Source organism: Sminthopsis crassicaudata, chromosome 6 (genome assembly GCF_048593235.1).
Source record: "Sminthopsis crassicaudata isolate SCR6 chromosome 6, ASM4859323v1, whole genome shotgun sequence".
Lineage (NCBI taxonomy): Eukaryota > Metazoa > Chordata > Mammalia > Dasyuromorphia > Dasyuridae > Sminthopsis > Sminthopsis crassicaudata.
Window position 1 is genome coordinate 122,228,973 of NC_133622.1, and position 20,757 is coordinate 122,249,729.

Below are 20,757 nucleotides of genomic sequence, written 5' to 3' on the forward strand. Positions count from 1 at the left end.
TCTACCCTCAGGACCATTAAATTATATTACAAGAATGTATAAGATTACTGAAAATAATATATCTTTATTCAATTTTATTTTTTGTAATGTAACATAGAGACATCTGCTATATTTCTATATTCCTCAATATAATATCACTTTAGTCTTTGTTATCGAAAGGTTTAAAGTAGTTGTACAGCAAGAACAGCTAGCACTCACTTAGATTAAGAGTAGTAAAGGGCTACGCCTGAAATCAGGAAGAAACTTACTAGCTGTGTGACTTTAGGCAAGTCACTTGAACCTGTTTGTCTCAAAGGCTAAAAGGTTTAATCAAGATTTCTATTCTTCTTTTTGGTGGGTACGCTATACCCTCCTAGAGCAGCTACATGGTACAGTAAATAGAGCACTGGAGTCTGAAGTCAGGAAGAAGGAAGTTCAAATAGTCTTAGGCTCTTACTCTTACTGGCTGTGTGACCTTAGCTAAGTCACTTAACTTTGCCTCCATTTCTCCATCTGTAAAATGAACTGAAGAAAGAAATGGCAAATCACTCCAGTATCTTTGCCAAGAAAACCCCAAATGATGTCATGAAGAGTCAGACATAACTGAACATGACATGAACCACCACAAGGCACTGGTCTCTCCTTTTGGTATTGTTGGACAGTCCTCTAATACTTACAAAACAGTTACATTCTAGACAGAAGGATCTCCTAAAAGACAGACACACACATACACACACACACACACACACACACACACACACATTCTCCCTGTTATATTGAAACCAAAATACAATGCAATCAAATAAAAATTAGCATTTTTGTCCTAACAGAGGGAAGAATAAAAAGAAAAAATATCCCTGGAAGCATTGGAGGACCAGCTCTAATGCCATTTCCAAAAGATTTCTATCATCCCCTCAGTCAATAATGACCTTCTCCTTCAGACTTCACATAAAATTTTATTTTGTTCTTCTTGGTTACAGTTACATAATATGATGTGCATCTGCACAATAAGGTCTTTTGACACTTGAAAGAATGTCTTTTACAAACTTTGTTATCTCCTCTAGTGCCTAGGGAAGTGCTCTGTACCTAATATAGGCTTAGTAATATCTATTTTGTTATGTTGCATTGTTTGGTACTGTACCTGGGAGAAAGTAGCTGTATATAAAATGAAAGATGTTTGAACTCATGTTTGGAATGTCCAGGTTCTAATTTAAGTTTCATCTCAAGTTGCTGTGTTTAAGAACTCCTTGAACTTAAATCATAATAACCACATTCAAGTTCACTTCCAGGACAGAACATTCACAAAGTTCCATGTTGCCCACCTCATATGCAAGCACTCTGGAGACACAGTACAATGGAATGTTAAAAATGGGACTTAGTAGTGATCTAAATGCTCTCAATAGAAGAAAGAATGTGGCTACCTCAGTAAAGGGTTTTTTTTTTTCAAAGTATAGCATGTGTTAAAATGCCAAATGCAAAGAAAAAAAATCAAGTGAAAACACAATATTAATTTTGGTAAAGGTTACTGATGGTAGACAAAAATTAACTCATGGGATTGCTTTCCCCTTTTACCTATCCAAAATTCACCTATTTTTTTTTTTCTATTTCTCACCTATATTTTATATATAAGTATGTATTTTGTTTCATCTGATTGAATCTAACTTTTTTTTGTTTCATTTTCATCTTTGTAGATCTTCATAGGCACTTAAAAAGTGTTTGCTGATGGATTGAATTTTTGAGGGGATGGAAAAACATAACATGTAAATGAATAAACATAAATGTGATCATTTAAAAAGAAAAGGAGAGAGAACTAACAACTATAGGGATCAGGGAAGATCAAATCAGGATGCTGCATGTTCAATAAAAGCTTCTAGCCAAACTTATTTCCATACTTTATTTGGGAGCCCAAAAAAACTGCAACTGAGCGAGGTAGTAGATAGGGCCCTGGAAACAGGAAGACTTGAGTCTGAATCCAGCCTCAGATACTTAATAGCTATGTGACTTTGGACATTTAACCTGTTTCCCTCAGTCTCTTTATCAGTACAATAGGAATAATAACATTACCTACCTTCTGGGTTTGTGGTGTGGATAAAATTAAATATTTGTTGAGTACTTTGTAAACTTTACAATATTACTTAAATGCTAGCTATTATTATTGTTAAAAAAAAATCAGGATATAAACGATAATCCAGTTCACAGTGCTACATATGCAGACAATTACACTCAAGACAACAATCCTCAGACAGTAATCTTAACTTCATCAGAATAAGGAGCTGGGACTGAATAGATAAGAGGGTTTATGGAATACTTGGCATTGAAAAGAAAAATTTTCTTCCATCCAAGTGGATTGAGAAGACTTCTTTACTCTGACCCACTTTTCCTCAATGCAAGTGCCACTGTTTTAGGACTTGGTCGAGGACAGGCAATTCTACAGCCTTTTAAAGAAAAGCCTAGGTTTGGGTCAGCATGCCAGGGCAGAGTAAGTTTCACAAATTTAGCAGCCATTTCTTGATGGTGGTAAGGTACAGCCAGGGCACCTCGCTTAAAGAATTCTAAGAATTTCCCACCCTTCCCACAATCAGATGACCAGAGCATTTATTTTAATACCCGCTGTTCTGCCAAGAGCTCATTTGGATTCATGAGCTTTTATTGGAACAGGCAGAGGCACACTGTAAGAATGAACACAGCTGTGCCTTGGGAAATGATTGATGCCAGATTAAGAAAGAAAAACAGTAAGCCCAGCCGTGCTTCACACTGATGCACATCTCCAAATATGGCATTACTGAAAAATAAAACAAAAGCCAATGCCTAACCTAACAATGATTCCCCCTCTCTCAAAGGGAAAAAGCAGAATAGAAGAAATGGAGAGGAGAGTAGAGAGGCATGCACATACTCCTGCATGTCCACATCATACACATAAAACAAATAGTTAAAGCATACTATATATAAATATGTATATAAATGTCCATATGTGGTTATTAGCTTCAAATACAGCAGCATCCAAAACTTTAAAAAGGGCAGTTATCAACTCAACAATGAGTTTTGTTTTTTTGTTTCAGAATAAGAAGGGATAGAAGGAAAAGGAGATAAATAGAGAGCACAAATTCACTCACACATACACACACACACATACACACACACACACACACAGACCCAAAACATGTTAGATTATTTATTATAATTATTTGATTATTATTATAAACACACATGATTACAATATGGGTAAATATTAGTTCTAAAAGCATCGGTGGATGGCTATTTATACCAGAAAAGAGGGTCTCCAAAACTTTGTTATTTTATAACCACAGAATCAGAATTTTAAAGATGTAAGGGTTTCTCAAGGAATCTAAGTACATCCCCAATCTATCCTTTAGAGAAGCTTTGATTTCTGTCAAGTTTTCAAATGGAGTGATTGTTACTGACCAAAGGCAGACAGACAAGAGGGCAAGCTTAAATAGGGTTGATGTTGTTGTTGTTGTTGTTTTAGTGGGGAAGATGAGTAAGCACGTATTCTCCTATAATTATTCTTGTTCATAAGATACAAAACTTAGCTGTTTCTAAGCTGGCGAAGAGCTGCATGTGTTGGGACTGCTTCTTAACTTTGTTTCTTTGCCTTTGTAAAGAGTTTAGCTGCCTAGTCAAGTTAGCACATTAGAACAGCACACCTGTCCTGTAACATGTTTTCAATTTAATGGTTTACTTTATACATTAGAGCCCTTAACACATCTATCCATTCATTAATTCAAACATTAAGTACTTCCATGTGTAAACATATATACACATCAAAAAGTTAACTTCAAAAGCCATATAACAATTAGATTTGAAACAAAGGAAGATGTGAGAATAATTTATAACTCTTCCAAATCTATCCAAGATTATTTTAATACATAATCCAACATGAAAACAGCAGCCAATTGTGATACCAATAATAGCTGGCATTTATTCAGTGTTTAATCCTTGCTACATACTTTATAACTCACAACTATAGATGCTATTATTGTCACCATTTTACAGGTGAGGAAACTGATATTCAGGCATGATAGAATGGACCAAAAGGTTGACAACTAAAGTCAACTAATCATAATTAATCATTTTAATGATTATTATGAAGAGAGCCCTGTGAATCATGGGTTTTTCTTGGCACTAATATTTACTGTGTGACCCTGACACTTCTAAATTCTGATTGTGAGAAAGTCTCAAACTCTTTGTGTGACAATTTCTTTTCTTTCTTTCTTTCTTTCTTTCTTTCTTTCTTTCTTTCTTTCTTTCTTTCTTTCTTTCTTTCTTTCTTTCTTTCTTTCTTTCTTTCTTTCTTTCTTTCTTTCTTTCTTTCTTTCTTTCTTTTTTTTTTTTTCAATTTTTGCTATTGCTTTTTTCTTTCTTTTTTTATTATAGCTTTTTATTTACAAGATATATGCACAGGCAATTTTTCAGCATTGACAATTGCAAAACCTTTTGTTCCAATTTTTCTCCTCCTTCCCTCCACCCCTTTCCCCAGATGGCAGTGACAATTTCTTCATTAATCTCTCATTCTTCCATACTTTTTTTTTGGGGGGGGGATTTACCTGTGATTTCATGTTTATAATGAATCCTCTGGTATTGAGACTTCCTCTACCAGTAGTAAACAGTCTGTAACTTATCATCCTAGAAAGATGCTTTGGAGCAATAAATTTAAATGATTTTACTCCAGAGTTTGTGTCACATGTGTCAGAGGCAGGCTCTGATGCCAAAGTTATTTTGCTCTTGTCCTGGCACACCATCTCTAAAATGGGGAGAGTAATATTTTCACTCCATACCTCAGAGAAATAGGGTAAGGAAAGAACTTTTTAAAGCATTTTTTAAACATTAGGTACTACTGTACACTGTGATGTACATTATATACTTTTACATTGGTCAGGCATCATCTATTAGTGACTGATTTTGCTATCTAGTCTATTGAATTAATTTCCCTCCCCCCAAGAGTTAATACCCTGTGTTAAGAATGCAGTTTATTGACATTTCAAGTCCCTATTTACTTTTATGTGCAGAAATGCTCTTGCTTTAGGAAAATTTAAAGAGAAGCCAAGTCTTATGTAGTATTAGAATGAGAGATAATAACTTGCATGGAGATGTGAAACATTTATGATTTAGTGATTTGGTGAAATGGATAATTTTTTATTTCCTTCAGGAACAAATGATCAAAATGTAGATATATAGATAAGTGAGAGGGGCGGGACATATTTAGAAATAAAGATAAAATAAAAGCAAAATCAATCAATAAAAATGTAACTTTCTACAACAGCACATTCTCAATTCAAATAAAAATTCAAAACCATTTTTAAGCCAAAAAACTTTTGACTTCAAAATTTTTTACATTGTTGTTTTGGTCCCGTAAATAAATTTAATAAGTAATTAAGTAAACCATTAAGTAAATAGTTAAGAACTTACCGTAGGGAGAGGTACAATTTATATTGTAATAGGAAAGTGTAGTTTTTGAAGTCCTGTTTGGATGTTGACTTCTAACAATGTATTCTTGTACAGAGTTAATTTCATAGGTTTTATAGGATTTAAAATAAAACACTGTGTATTACTATTGCAGCATTTTTCCAGTCAGTGATTTTGTTGTTGTTGTTGTTCACAAGGTCTTAAAGGAGGTTTTAAAGGAAACTTTCTATTAATGCTTTAAATTCTTACTGCATTTCTTAAAAATCCTTCTTAAGGAGTTTCCTCTGTCGCCCCCACATCAACTCTGACCTTAGATGTGGAAGAAAAACAATGTTCTAATCTATAAAACCAAGTCCTTTGAATGTTCTACACCTTTTGCTTCCCTGACATATAAAACCTGGTAGCTTATTGAGAGGTTCTGATTTCCTCTCTGGGCAGAGCTGTGGAGGTGGTGTTGGGAAGGGATGGACTGGAATGCTGTTAATAACTGTGGCAACCTAATGGGGGAGGAAAAGGAATTTATTTTCCTCTGACAAATCCTCATTCTCTTTGATTCTGCTAGTGTAGGGTGAACCCTATTTCTCTAGACTTAAATTTAGTCGTCCTTAAAATCTTCTTAAAATCCTTCTTAAGAAGTTTCCTCTATGGAAGAAAAACTATGTTCCAAGGAAAAATGTTTTGGAGTCTTAACAGTAATGACAGAAAAACAAAGAAAGTATGGCTCTAATTACATACTTCAAGGTACTCAACTGAAGTTTCTGTTTCCATATCATCTACAACAATTAAGTGAACAATTACAGGAAACAAATGTATATCTTTCATTTGGTTACTCATTCTGTTTTCAATGTGCTGGCTCACTTTTTTTTTTTTTTAAATAGAATCCTAGGTCTCTCTATATCTGTTTCAACATAAATAATCAAAAGTGTTTATCATGTGTGTATGTGCTAAATGTTGAGAAGTTGTGACCAAGTTGGTAAGCTCTGCCACAAATAAAATCCTTTCTGTACTTAAAAAAATTCATAGGACGGTAAAGGTAGAGCTTGGAGGTCAGTGAATATATCTTGCTCTCTCATTTTAGAGAAGTAAAGGGAGGGTCAAAGACATGAGATGACATACCATCAGTCATGTAAGCAATAGGGGTTGACCACAAGCACAGAATTCTCCACTATGCCACAATACCTGTTTTATTTCTTAGCTTAATAAGACTCATTATGATCCAGCTCTCTGATTGATAGGTAGTAACTTTTCAGCAGTCATGGAAATCCAGCAGCACCTCAGAGGTCACCTGTGCACATCCTCATTTTACAGATGTAAAAATGAAAGTGTTATCTGGCACCTGTTAATTTGAGTTCTATTCTGGGACTAAATCAAACACATGTAAGTCACTGAACAGTTAACAAAAAAGATGTTTACTTAGCCTTGACAGATCAAGAACATAGTAAGTTCTTAGCTTCTATAAACAGACTCCTTCACCATATCCATGAAAATATCTCTGGTCAGAGGGGTAGAGCATGGTCTTTACCAATTCAGCTGGGCTCCCTACTCCATGTGGGAGGCACTTCTTATGCCCATAGGTGAACAAGCCACTAAATCAAGGGAAATAGGAGCCAATCAATTCCCATAAATAGCTTTGTTGTCTTTTAGAGAAAATACCCTATATGTAAATGGAAGAATGCTGGAAGATTTTCATCATGTTATGGAAGCTCTAGGAGGTAAAATCATTTGTCCAAGGCCATACAAGGTAGTAGGGGAATGGAAGAGAAGTATTTATTAGGAGTCTACTATGTGTCAGACACTGAATTAATTTATAATTATCTCATTTGATCCTCTCAACAACCCTGGAAGAAAGGTATTATTGTGATTTCTGCTTTACAGTTCAGGAAATATTGAAGCAGAGGTTAACTCACTTATCCAGGATTACCTAATTCACAAGTGTTAAAGCTCAAATTTGAACTCCGGTCTTCTTAACTTTAGGTTCTGCATTCTATTTACTTTTCTGACTAAATCTAATTATGAATGCAAAATTAGCCCCAATAAACGTTTATCTAGTCTAAGGTGTTTTTCATTTGTTTCATAAATAGCACAGTGAGAACAGATTCTTCAAATGAATTGCTGAATATCATTAAAACGTATGTACTCTTGGAGCTAGACAATGCTTTACACATATTTATATACCATTGGGGGATATTTTTATGCCTGTGCACGAGCGCACGCGCACACACACACACACACACACACACACACACACACACACACACACACGCACACATATACATGCACTACCTGTGTTCTACATTCACAGGGGGAAATAAAGTTGAACTCCAAACTCTAATAAGATTTATGATCTCATCAATCTGGGCATTCTCTCCAGTGATGCTGGTTGTGATCCACATGCTTTCCCATGTGGTGGGTTCTCCCATAAACTCATTACTGTGGGTTCACTCAATGTGCCTTTTTTTCCCCCAAAAAATAATAGAGCTTTTTGTTTTATCCATGAAATTAGATTCTTTTTGTTGCATTTCCTCAATGGGTAGATTCTTCTATTCACAATCTTCTATTCAGACTGTGGTTGTTGAGTTCAACTCAATAAATACATATTGAGACCAGTGCAAAATGAGGCTGTGTAGGCAAGCCACTCAGGGTACAGTGGAGAAAGGGCACCTTTGATTGTTACTTTTATAAATGTATATGTTTTAATGCCAGAAAATTTCACTCTTAAATCATATAGCTGTTAATTTTGCTAAAAGTCATGTCACACATCACAAATACAAGCTCAAAGGAGACATGACTTCCAGTTCTCTAAGGCACACACAAATACCTTGTATAAGTTTTGAGTGTCTACTATGTGAAAAGTGTTGTACTATTTAAAGCAAAAAGTGAATGACAGAGGCCTTGGCACCAGATGAAATAATTCTACTAGCACATTCTTTAGGAATTTTGGGATAGCACTAAAACAAAAAAGTAAAGGCCACTCAAAATATAAGTCTAAATGATGTATTAGGATGGGGAAGTGTGTTTATGACACTAGATGGCCTCTAAAGACCCTCTTAGCCCCAAGATTCTCATTCTATGATTAGAAACCAACAGATTAGAAGGTAATAGAAGTTGGGAGGCTCTCTTTTCTGGAATGGATATCCTTCTATCACTGACAATAAAAGAAAAAATAACAGCAGCAGATAATCACAATGCTAGGGAAGGATCTATTTTTATGGCCCATATGATTAAATTGTAATTTATTTATATGTTATCTTATAGGATCATAGATCTATAATGGGAAGCAGCCTTTAGAGATTATGTATCCTCACAAATCCCTTTGTAATTTAAAAATATTACACTATAAAACATCCATAACTTGGGATGTCAGTGTGCTAGCTATGTCAACTACATTTAAAAACCAAATGAATATTTTTCTGAGACAGTATATGCAATTCAGTTCTACTCAACATACTTACAGAATTTAAGTGATTTTATAATCACTTAACCTCTCAAAGTCTCCTTTTTCTTGTCTATAAAAATGAAGATAACAATTGTACTGCTTTCCTTATAGAGTTTGTGAGGAAAGAGATTTATAAACTGCAAAGTACCATATAAATATAAAATGTTATCAATATGGTAATCTTATTATTTCTTGGGGCTATTTTCGTTTGTCATAGGATCTGAAATAAGAATAAGTGACATTTGACTGCATAATAGAACTTTTCTAAAGTTTAATAAATTGGTTTTCCCAAGCTTTCATAGATTTCCATTATTCTTACATTCTAAGTTATCAGAGTATAAGCCATATTCTCACCTCCTTCATTCTGTCTTCTCCCAAACAACTACCTATTTGCTTATGTAATTATTTCTCTCAGTACAAGAGATATTAACTTCCTAATATTAACCCATTTAGCAATGCAAACTTTCCAAACAAAAATTTTTAATGCAAATATGTTTATAAATATTTGATTAGTAGCCCATATTTTGATTTTCCTAACCTTTGATGTGCTACACTAGTCCTTGTTTTTACAAATATGTTCAGAAGTATATTATTCATTTTAAGATTCTGGCTTTTAGGAATTTTAAACCTTTTTTATGTCTGTCAACAACCCCTTTGGCAATCTAGGGATGCTTATGAACTCTATATCACAATAATTTTTAAAATGAATAAAATAATATATATATAATTAGCAAGGAAAGGAAAAGCTAATGAAAATAAAGATGTTATTTCCCCTTTTCCCCCCTAATTAAAATTCAAAGAGCTTCTGAAATCTATCCATATGTCTAATTTGGGGTCTCTGGACCCTAGATTAAGAACTTCCTGTTCTAAGAAAAAAGATTATGCCTGTTGAACAAAATCAGGGTCATATTTATATGGCATTTAATGAATAAATTTTGTTGTTGATGGAAGGACAGATATAATCATAAATGTAATTCACTATGTATATGTGAAGAAGTGAGGGAACCCTAGAAAGAAGTGGGGGTTGAATAGGGATTTTACATGTGTGTATATATATATATATATATATATATATATATATATATATATATATATATAAACCCACAAATATCTTCAACATATTTTAAAGAGTGAGAAAAATGTATCAATATAGGGTATTTTTCCCCTGAGGCAATTGGGTTTAAGTGACTTGCCTAGAGTCACACAGCTAGGAAGTGTTAAGTGTCTGAGATCATATTTGAACTCAGGTCCTCCTGACTTCAGGGCTAGTGCTCTAAACACTGCGCCACCTAGCTGCCCCCATCAATATAGTTTTAAAAGGTCATTCTGCATGTTTACTTTTTTAAAGTTAAAATAACTCCATCTATCTTACTAAGTTTAGCAAGATATGCATCCTTTTATATGAGCAAATTATAAGATAATTTTGCAAAAAAAATTAATTAAGCTATGGCTAGCAGTTTAACACATTTTTAAAAAAATAAAGAAACATAACTGATAATATTGAAAGGTATTATACAGAAAAATGCATTTCTTTTTAATTAAAAGTTGAATATCTTTTCTAAAAATTTGGTTCCCTTGTCAAGTAATAATAAAGAAGTACAAATTTCCATTTTGGATATATTCCCTAAGCTTGTTTGGGCTATTCATTCTTCTAAAACTACTTTACAGACAAGTTAACATAAAGTGAATTTACCAAAACTGCTGGATTTTGAATCAAAAGAACCTGAGTTCAAAACCTGGTTCTGATACTTAGTAACTGTGACCTTAGGCAAGTCACTTTTTTTTTCTGTTTTTAACCAATCTAAGCCTCAGTTTCCTCAACTGTAAAATAAGAACGTTGGACTAAACTCCAGAGGCTTATCCCAGCTCTAAATGGAAAAAAAATGCATAGTCAAAATAGTCAGAAAATACATCTTATCACATAAAGAAATGACTTCAAGTGCTCTGCTAAATATGTTTACATTATAAAGTATACAAATGATGATGTTAACAAATTGTATGTATGATTAGATGAAATAAGATGTCAAGACATACCAGATCTGTCTTGGGAGCATCCTGAGATTCAGCAGAAAAATAAGGCAGGGAATTCCTCACTCCATTGTTGTCAGATCTTTTGGGTGGTTGTGCATGTTGTCTATAAGTAGCACTTTTGGGAGTCCAGCAGAACAAATTGATCGATTCATGGACACAACGCTCAATGTCAATTTCTGTTTAGGGAATGAAAATAAAATAAAATAAAACACTTGTAATAAGATACTTGTAATAATTTTTCTTCACAATTCCTCATAATGAATGCCATGCTCCCAGAGGCATAACTGGTTAAAAAGGTTTTGAAGTTTTCAACAGAATTTCAATTGTATGAAAAAGATAAGTTGGTACTACAGTGGACAGAGCCCCATGTCTGCAGTTAGGAAAACTCGAGTTCAAATTCTGCCTCAGAAACATAATACTTTTGTGACCCTGGGCAAGTCACTAAATGTTAGGTTCTTACTAAGTGATAATGAGATAATGAGATGATAAATTCTTACTAAGTGGTAAGTCGGTACTTGACAATTCTCTAGTTCCGGCCTTTACTGGGAGTTTTACTTCTGTGACCTTCTGGGGAGGAGCGTGCATGCTTAGGAGGAGCAAGTTCATTGGTTGAAGTAATTTTCCCCAGAAGCCCTTGCGTTATCCCACGCCCATTCTCCAGGAGGATAAAAAAAGGCGGCACTTGAGAAATAGAGAGTCTTGTCTGGGCCAGACTTAAGGCGGTTCTCCGGAGGAAGAAGAAGTCTGTCCTCTAGACCAGAGAGTGATCAGCAGTTTCTGGAGATGACAGCATGTTACATATTGGCGCCCAATGTGGGGCAAGGCCATTTGCTCATCCTGACAAGGACTTATTCGGAGCCCTTCAGAGGAGCTAGACCGGACCATTGCAATTTGGCGCCCGAACAGGGACAGACACAATCCTGATTCCAGTGGAAAAACCTCAGATTCGAGTGGAAAAGACTTTCTGACAGAAATAACTGTGAGTAACAAGGAAACTTTGTTAAAGATTAAGTGAGTGTTCTAACAGACAAATAAGGAACTTACCTTGTTAAGGGCTAAACCAGCAATCTCTTATAGCTGAAATGGGGCGGTTGTTAGCTAAATACAATCCCTCAACCTCAGCTGACTCAGCCTCAGCCCCAGCCCCAGTGGCAGCCTCAGCTCCACCCCCAATTAAGAGTGGTACTATAGAGAGTATAATTAAGATAATTGAGGAGCAGAGTTTACTTATAACCTGGGTACAGATTGCTAAACTCTTGGATGCATTAAGACGCACGTCCCCTTGGTAGAGGAAGAAAAAAATAGATGTAGATAACTGGAAGCTAGTGAGATTTGAAATGAAAGAATTTCATGCAAAAAATGGGCCTCATTCAATTTCTGAAGAGGTATTTTATATCTACAACATAGTTCAATTAGCCTTAAACTATCGAGCAAGTTGTAGGAGAAGGAAAAGTTTTAAAAATGAACAGAGGAGTAAGTGTGAGGAAAAAAGGAAAGATCAAGATCTTGCCCAAGAGCAAAGGGATTTAAATGAGGAATTAGGGTGTGATGACTCTGATTCTCTTGAAGAAGCTTCAACCCCGCCTAGAGACCAGATTATTGACAGGCCCACATCAACTCCACCTCTTTCAGAGGTGGAGGAAGAAGGAGGAGGGGAAGAGGTAGAAACACAAAGAGAATCATCTGTGAAGCAGACTAAGCCTATGACAAGATTAGAAAAAGCATTGGTTAAATGAGAGAGGACAGGATATAAGTGATTTTATACATGCATAACCTGTGATTGAAGATATTGACTCTGTAGGTCAAAAAAGGAGAAGATATATACCTTTAGATTTGAATAAAATTAAAGATTTGAAAAAAGATTGTACCCTTTATGGGGCTACATCAGCTTATGTTAAAATGTGACTAAATGGTTTGTCTTATGAAGTCCTAACCCAGAATGATTAGAAATGCATAGCAAGGACATGTCTAGAACATGGACAAAATTTGTTATGGCTTGCGGAGTTTCATGAATTATGTAAAATCCAAGTCAGATGCAATTTGGAAATAGGAGTTAACACAAAATTCACTTTTGAGCACTTTGCTGGTAAAGGTCGGTATGGAGAGAATTCAGACAATATATGAGCAAATTGCTAAGGCTGCAATAAAAGCTTGGGGTGTCCTCCCTGGACAGAAAGATCGGGGAGAGGCTTTCACTAAAATAGAGCAAGGTCCCAATGAACCTTTTGCAGATTTTGTGGGATGTTTGCAAACTGCTGTCAAAAGAACTATTGGAGAAAATGCAGCTACAGAAATAATGACCAGACATCTGGCTAAGGAAAATGCCAATGAGATTTGCAAAAGAATTATATGGGGATTAGACAAAGATGCTCCTTTAGAGGAGATCACAAGATGCTGTGCTACAGTGGGAACAAATGCTTTTTACAGCCGGACTACGATGGACATGGAAAGACAGGGTCCCTCCTGGCAAGGGACTTCTAGAGAAACTCGGCAATGTTTTCAATGTGGAAAAATTGGACATCTAAGAGCTCAGTGTAGATATGGAAATACAGTGAGAAGACAGGGTGAGAGAAGACCTAAAACTCCATGTCCAAAATGTCACAAGGGTCTCCACTGGGCCTCTGAATGTAGATTGACCCAAGGAAATGAGAGGCAAGGCCCAGCTTCAGCCCCCCAAGTGGGGCATGATGGCAGCCAAGGTTACATCCAGAGAATTTTAAGACATGATCAATCAGCCAAAAGGCAATCAGATGGAAGAAAGGGATTGAAATTAGGAAAAATAGAATTGTGTGCAGTAGAGACTACTGAGATACTCCCTGGAGAAGTGAAATCTGTTCCTGTTAAGCCTATGGATCCTTTGCCTCCAGGCACAGTAGGCTTGACCATTTCACCTTCTGAGAGTGCTTACAAAACAGTGTCCATCCACATACTGATGTGGGGAACTGGAGAACGTGTAGCTAATATCCCAGTCACTAACACAGGTAGACAACTTGTGATTTATCAACCAGGAGAAGTAGTAGCATCAGGCTTATTGTTATATACCCCTAATAAGCAACCTGGTGATAGTTGCCTCCAATGAACACAATGCAGGAATATATTGGACAGCAGCTGTGACTGACAGCTGACCGACCTATGCTTACTATTTATATAAATGGAATACCATTTGAAGGATTGGTAGACATGGGTGCAGATTGTACAGTTATTAGAGGTACCCACTGGCCCAGTCACTGGCCAAAGATTAAGGCAGACACTTACATGTCTGGGGTAGGAGGATCAATAGCAGAAGTTAGTGCTATGCCTTTGAGATGGATATTTGAAGGTGAAACAGGAGTTTTTACTCCTTTTGTGGTTGAAAAAATCCCCATCAATCTGTAGGGAAGAGACATTTTACAGCAGATAGGATTACAAATAAGCACTTTGGCTTTTTAGGCAGAGCTGCTGTTGAAGGCCTACCTGCACTTTCACCAGTTCCTATTCAGTGGAAGACTGATTCACCAGTGTGGGTAGAACAGTGGCCCTTAAGGAGTGATAAAATTCAGGCCTTATTAGACATATTTAACGAACAACTTGACCAAGGACACTTGTGGCCTTCTCTAAGTCCTTGGAATTCTCCAGTATTTGTGGTGAAAAAGAAATCTGGAAAATGGAGGATGTTAACTGATCTAAGAAGAGTAAATGAACAGATGGAAACTATGGGAACTCTTCAACCTGGATTTCCATCTCCTACTCAGTTGCCAAGAGAATGGCCTCTGTGGGTTATAGACATTAAGGATTGTTTCTATTCTATCCCTCTAGATAAGGAGGATATGAAAAGATTTGCTTTTTCAGTTCCTAGTGTTAATTTGGCTGAGCCTTATAAAAGATATGAATTGACAGTTTTGCCACAGGGAATGAAAAACAGCCCTAATATGTGCCAAATGTATGTTGCTGCTGCTCTTGCTCCAGTAAGAAGAGCCTTTCCAAAAGTAATATTGTTACATTATATGGATGATATTTTGGGATGTGCACCTGAGGAACAAATGTTAGAAGCATGTCTACAAAAGAACATGGAAACACTAAAGTACTACAAACTGCATATAGCTACAGAAAAAAATTCCAAGACATGCTCCTTTTCAATACTTAGGATATGAAGTATATCCTAAGACACTCACAGTACAAAAGCTTTCTTTAAGAACAGAGAAGTTGAACACCTTAAATGATTTCCAAAAATTAATAGGAGATATCCAATGGATGCGTCCAGTGTTAGGCTTAACTACCAATCAACTGCAACCTCTATATGACATTTTAAGGGGAGACAGTGCTTTAAATTCACCATGCCAGCTTACAAAAGAAGCACAAGAGGCTTTGAGAGAAGTTGAACTGGCTTTATCCAATGTGGTTGAAAGAGTCACTCAAAAACCCTTGGAAATAGCAGGTTTTGCTACAAAAGAGGCACCCATAGCAGTCCTTCATCAAGGAGACAGTGTAGCCCTAGAGAACTTCTAAATTTAGTTCTCTATACCATTAATTTTCTAATTTTTGACAAAGATGCACTGGCTCCGGCAGACAGGTTTTATAACCCACCAGAAGGGCAGTGTCCAGTGCGAGCAGCTCCACTGTCCTTAGATAATCACCAGGTGATGTGGAGAGACCCAGAAAGTGGTGAATGGAAGGGACCAGATAGGTTACCTGCTTGGGGGAGAGGGTTTGCTTGTATTTCTTCAGATGGAGAAGGAATCAGATAGGTGCCAACGAGTCGTATTCGCCTTGTCCATCAGAGAAAGACAGAAAAAGAGAAAAACCTCAAAACAAAGGACAAAATCTAAGAAACATCTGACACTGAAAGAGCATGGCTAATAAGAAGACTGTTAAAGTACTTTAAAACCAGCAGGAATCATTGGATTTCCTAACACAAGATGAGACTAATGGACAACGGACTTATGGATTTATGATTATTTGATCATGTTATTTGTTATATACTTCTAGCATGTATTGTTACTATGTTACTATGTGTTTATGTAATCTATGTAATTATGTGCAATGCCTCCCATATTGATGGATTTATGTTTCAAGGTCATGACCACCCTATGTTCTAAATCAAAAGAAAGGGGGAGATGTTAGGTTCTTACTAAGTGCTAATGAGATAATGATATATTAGGTTCTTACTAAGTGCTAAGTCGGTACTTGACAATTCTCTAGTTCCAGCCTTTACTGGGAGTTTTACTTCTGTGACCTCCTGGGGAAGAGCTTGCATGCTTAGGAGGAGCAAGTTCATTGGTTGAAGTAATTTTCCCTTGTGTTATCCCACGCCCATTCTCTGGGAGGATAAAAAAGGCCGGCACTCAAGAGATAGAGAGAGTCTTGTCTGGGCCAGACTTAAGGCGGCTCTCTGGAGGAAGAAGAAGTCTGTCCTCTAGACCAGAGAGTGATCGGCAGTTTCTGGAGACGACAGCATGTTACAACTAAACCTATTTGCCTCAATTCCCTCATGTGTAAAATATGATAATAATATCACTTATTTCCTAGGATTATTGTGAGGATCAAATGAGATAATAATTGTAATGTCTGGTACTTAGTAAGAATTATATTAATAATAACTGTTAGCTATTATAATATTTAGATCACTAATAAGAGAAATCCACATTATTACTGTAAGGTTTCATGACTCAACAAAATGGCAAAGATGATAAAAGCAGTCAGTGTTGTTTCAGAGACTATGAGAAGGAAGGTGCACTTAATTTGGGGGCAATAATGAATAAATCCAACCATTCCAGAAAAAAATATAGAATTATAATAGAAAGGTCACTGGATTGTCTATACCCAATCTCATTGCCAAGCGTCTGTCAAGTTTTGGTTTTGGATGGAGGAAAAAAAAACAACCTGAAAACAAAGTAGGTACCCAAAGATTTGGTTGAACAAATTGTGGCATAGCAATGTAATGGAATATTGTTATGCCATAAGAAATGATACATATGAAGAATTCTGAAAAAACATGGAAATAATTTTATGAGGTAATGAAGGCAAGGGTAAGCAGAATCAAATAATCAATATATATGACTACAATAATGCAGACATAAAACATGCTTCCTTTTTTTTGAAAGAGTTGGTGTAGAATGCTGCTAACAGTATCCAATGTGCTCACTGAGTTAGCTGCTTCTACCTAGATTTTTTTGTCTTTTTTCCTCTTTCTTTTCTCTTTCTCTCCTCCCCTCCCCTCTCTTCTCCTTTCATTTCTTTCTAATAAAGAAGGACTCACTGGTGGGAATTAGAAGGGAATGGGTATCCAGAGATGACTGTGATATAACAGAAATAAAGAAGTGAGTTTTGACCAGTTCTTCCCTCACTATGCTCCAAAAAGTATAACTTTCCTTATTAAAATAAAAATATGACCAGAATGAAAAAAAATTAAGGAATTGCATTAGTAAAAATGTTACTTTTAATATGATGATTTGTGATATACATATAATATATATATATATATATATATATATTTGTGATATACATGATGTTCATAGTTACATGGAAAGATATATATCTTATTGTCTCATTCAAACCCTAGAGAATAAATTAGATTTATGTATGTAATTCAGCCCATCTCTTTTTTTTTTTTTTTCACCATATTATCACTGTAAAACTGGAACAGTGTGGGATAGGGCTAATGATACTGGTCTCTAAGTATCCAGGTCCAGGTTAATTAACTCAATTTTTACTGATATTCTCATTGTTTTGTTTTTGTTTTTAACAAGAAACATTAATACTTAGGATTGATTATAGGGTAATAAACTCTAAAGTTGATCCTTTCCTTCTTTTGGTAATTTCTAGAATGAACAACAGAATCCTTTAAATAAAGTTTGGAGGGAGGGAAAGAGATAGCAGAAGAATGAAGAAGATTAATTGTCAACAAATTAAAAATTGCCACTCACATTTAAGTTTTTGTTTTCTTTTGTATTTTGAGTTTAAATTTAGAGGGAAATATGTTAATATATAATATGATGTATATTTTATATGTGTACATAGGAATCTAAGCCAGGAATTTGAATCTAGTTTTCTTTAAAAAAAAAAAAATTAAAATTTTGTTTTTACCCAATTACATGTAAGAACAATTTTTAATACTTTTTTTTTTTTTAAAGTGCTTGACTTTCAAATTCTCTTCTTTTCTTCCTGCCTCATTGAGAAAGCAAATGATTTGACATAGGTTATATATGTACACTCATGCAAAACTTATTTCCATTTTAGTCATGTCCCAAAACAAAATACAGATAAAAAATCCCAAGAAAGATTAAAAAAAAAAAAAGTAAAGAAAAAGCATGCTTCAATTTCATTCAGAATCCATCAGTTCTCTGGAGACAGACAGAATTTTTTATCTTAAGTAATTCAGAACTATTTTGTATCCTTGTATTGCCAAGAATTTAAATCATTCACAGTAGATCATACAATATTGCTCTTACAGTATACTCCAGCTTCTTAAAATATGGGGTTTCTTTAAACGGGTTTGTGATACCATATGGGAACTTGTAACTGAATGTGAGGTTTGTGAAATTATGATTTATATCAGCAAATGTTTGATGTAAATATCCAGGATCTTGTAAAAACTTCTCAGGCCAAGGGTTGTGAATGGAAAAAGTTTAAGAAGCCCTACTACATACAGTGTTCTGGTTCTGCTCATCTCCCTTTGCATCAGTTCATGTAAGTGAATGAAGAGTTCAGTTCCTTTCCCAAACATTACCCTAGAAACAATTAGAAGCCAAAAGTTCCAAATGTCTAGTCAAAGAGACATTTCTTCTATTCCTCCTTCAAAGTTCTCATGCCAATTGACACAATAACGTGTCATGAACTCCTTTGGTAGTATGGCAATGGACCCCTTCTTAGAATTTTAAATATATAAATTAAAATAAATAGAATGATAAATGAAATCAAATTTATATTAAAATACAGTTAACAAAATATTTTTAAAAGACTAAGTTCAGAGTGCCCAGGTTAAAAATCTCCTGGACTAGACTATTCTTCCAATCTTTTTCAGGTCCTTTGACACCCTCAAAATGCACTTCAAACATCAATCTCTGATGTTTTTGTTTTCCTTAGTGTTAGTTTCCCTTTCTCATACAGTATATCAGCAGTTTATGGCACAGCCAAAATATAAAATGTTTAATCAATGAGAAAAAGTCTGTTATAACAATGTTGGAATTGTCTTTGACTTTGTTTTAAAAAATGTGTTGTGTTCCTTCCAGATTTATTTCAAAATGTTATTGAAATGGGCTATTTTAACTAATTGTCATGCCAAGTTTTGTGCAAAATTGCTTCTCCACTGCTTCTTTTGCAGGGTACTGCTACTCACAATTAACCATTATTTTCCATAACAAACTAATTCATTTTGTAAAGCCAGTGTTCTCTCGATGGTTATTTCTCATCATCTGGTGATGAGATTAAATAATAGTTGACTAAGGTGGTTTCTTTTTGTTCCTTGTTCTAGAGATAGTTTTTTATCGAATAGAGAAGGCCTGAATTGGGTTTTTTTTTTTCCCCTCTATTATCTTGAGAGGTTTTGATTGCTCATTTCTTTAAACAATTAAAAATTTTTATTTTTGAGGATCTCTGATTGTTTTGCTTTCATTTATTTGTTTGTTTGTTTGTTTGCTTTTGGTATTTCTTTTTGTTCTAGAAAAATATGCTGAATTTAAAGTCTGGTCTCTGGTTGTATAACTCTAGCATGTTTCTGAAATTCCTTACACAGGAGTACAGTTATCCATAGATGTGTCATAGCCCTCATTTTTGACTATAAGAGACATGAGGGCAGGGATCTTGTTTGGGCAAAACTTTCTAAGTTGAGAAGGAACAGGTAGCCCAGTGAAGAAAATGCAGGACTTGGGATTAGGAAGATTTTACTTTAACTCTGCCTTGGATGCTCTCTAGCTGGAGGATTCTAGAGAAGTCACTCAATCTCCGTGCCTCAGTTTCCTCATCTGTAATAATAATAGCAGGGTTGTTGTCTGGATCAAATGGAATTAACATATATAAAGTACTTCGCAAATCTTAAATTGCCATGTAAGTGTGCTATTATTATTTACAATAACAAATTATTATAAATAATAAAGTTAGGTAAAATATTGCTATAATTACTATTAATAGCAATATCACTAATCAATACCATTGACAATATCCTTGATTAATATGATTAATTAACAACATTATTATTAATAGAAATATTTTCACTTAACTGTAACCTTTCCTGAGGGTACTCTACTGAGGAGAGCAATATATTAATGTAATATCTGAGTACTGAGATGGTCTGTGGGATGGGTGCAAATAGATATGGTATACCACAAAGCATAAAGGCCCTTAGGGTAAATACTTATCTGAAGAGGGCTTTACAGGGAGCATATGAGAGACATCTGTAGTTTCTAGTAGGTTCCAAGACAATTCTTAAAAGTCACTTCTCTAGTTTACATGTAGTTGGAACTTCTCCAGTAAGTCAGGGAGTTACAGTCCATTTGAGCCTGCTATCTCATAGTTACATAATCAAGTATTTACTCATTTACCATTTATAGGAGTATGTGGCAATGAGGGAGCTAGTTACTTTCATGGCTGGACAAATAGACCAAATCTTAGGTAGAACAAAGGCAATCAAAAGAAAAAAAAGCTGCCTAGGCCTTAAATCATAAATTAGGAGGTATAAGGGGCCTCAGAGAACATCTCAATCAATCTCTGTATTTTACTAATGAAGAAATGGGGTCTCAGATATGTGCAATGTCTTGCCCAAGGCCACACAGATAATAATAAATGGAAGAAACAGAACTGAAGCCTTTATGATATATAACTTCAAATAGTGTGTATTTCCTACTACACCATGATCTCTTTATAAGAATTATTTTCCCCATTTTATAAATAGAATTGGGCCTCAGAAGCTTCAT

General features: G+C 35.2%; 1 protein-coding gene across 6 annotated transcripts in view; it reads right to left on the reverse strand.

Moving 5' to 3' along the window:
* Window positions 1-20,757, reverse strand: part of TBCK (TBC1 domain containing kinase) — a 312,198-nt gene that overhangs the window by 86,894 nt on the left and 204,547 nt on the right. For all 6 annotated transcript variants that reach the window (XM_074272835.1, XM_074272833.1, XM_074272837.1 and 3 more), the window contains one exon: window positions 10,874-11,046. In XM_074272835.1, the coding sequence (XP_074128936.1) occupies window positions 10,874-11,046 (173 nt within the window). The remainder of the gene's footprint in view (window positions 1-10,873; window positions 11,047-20,757) is intronic.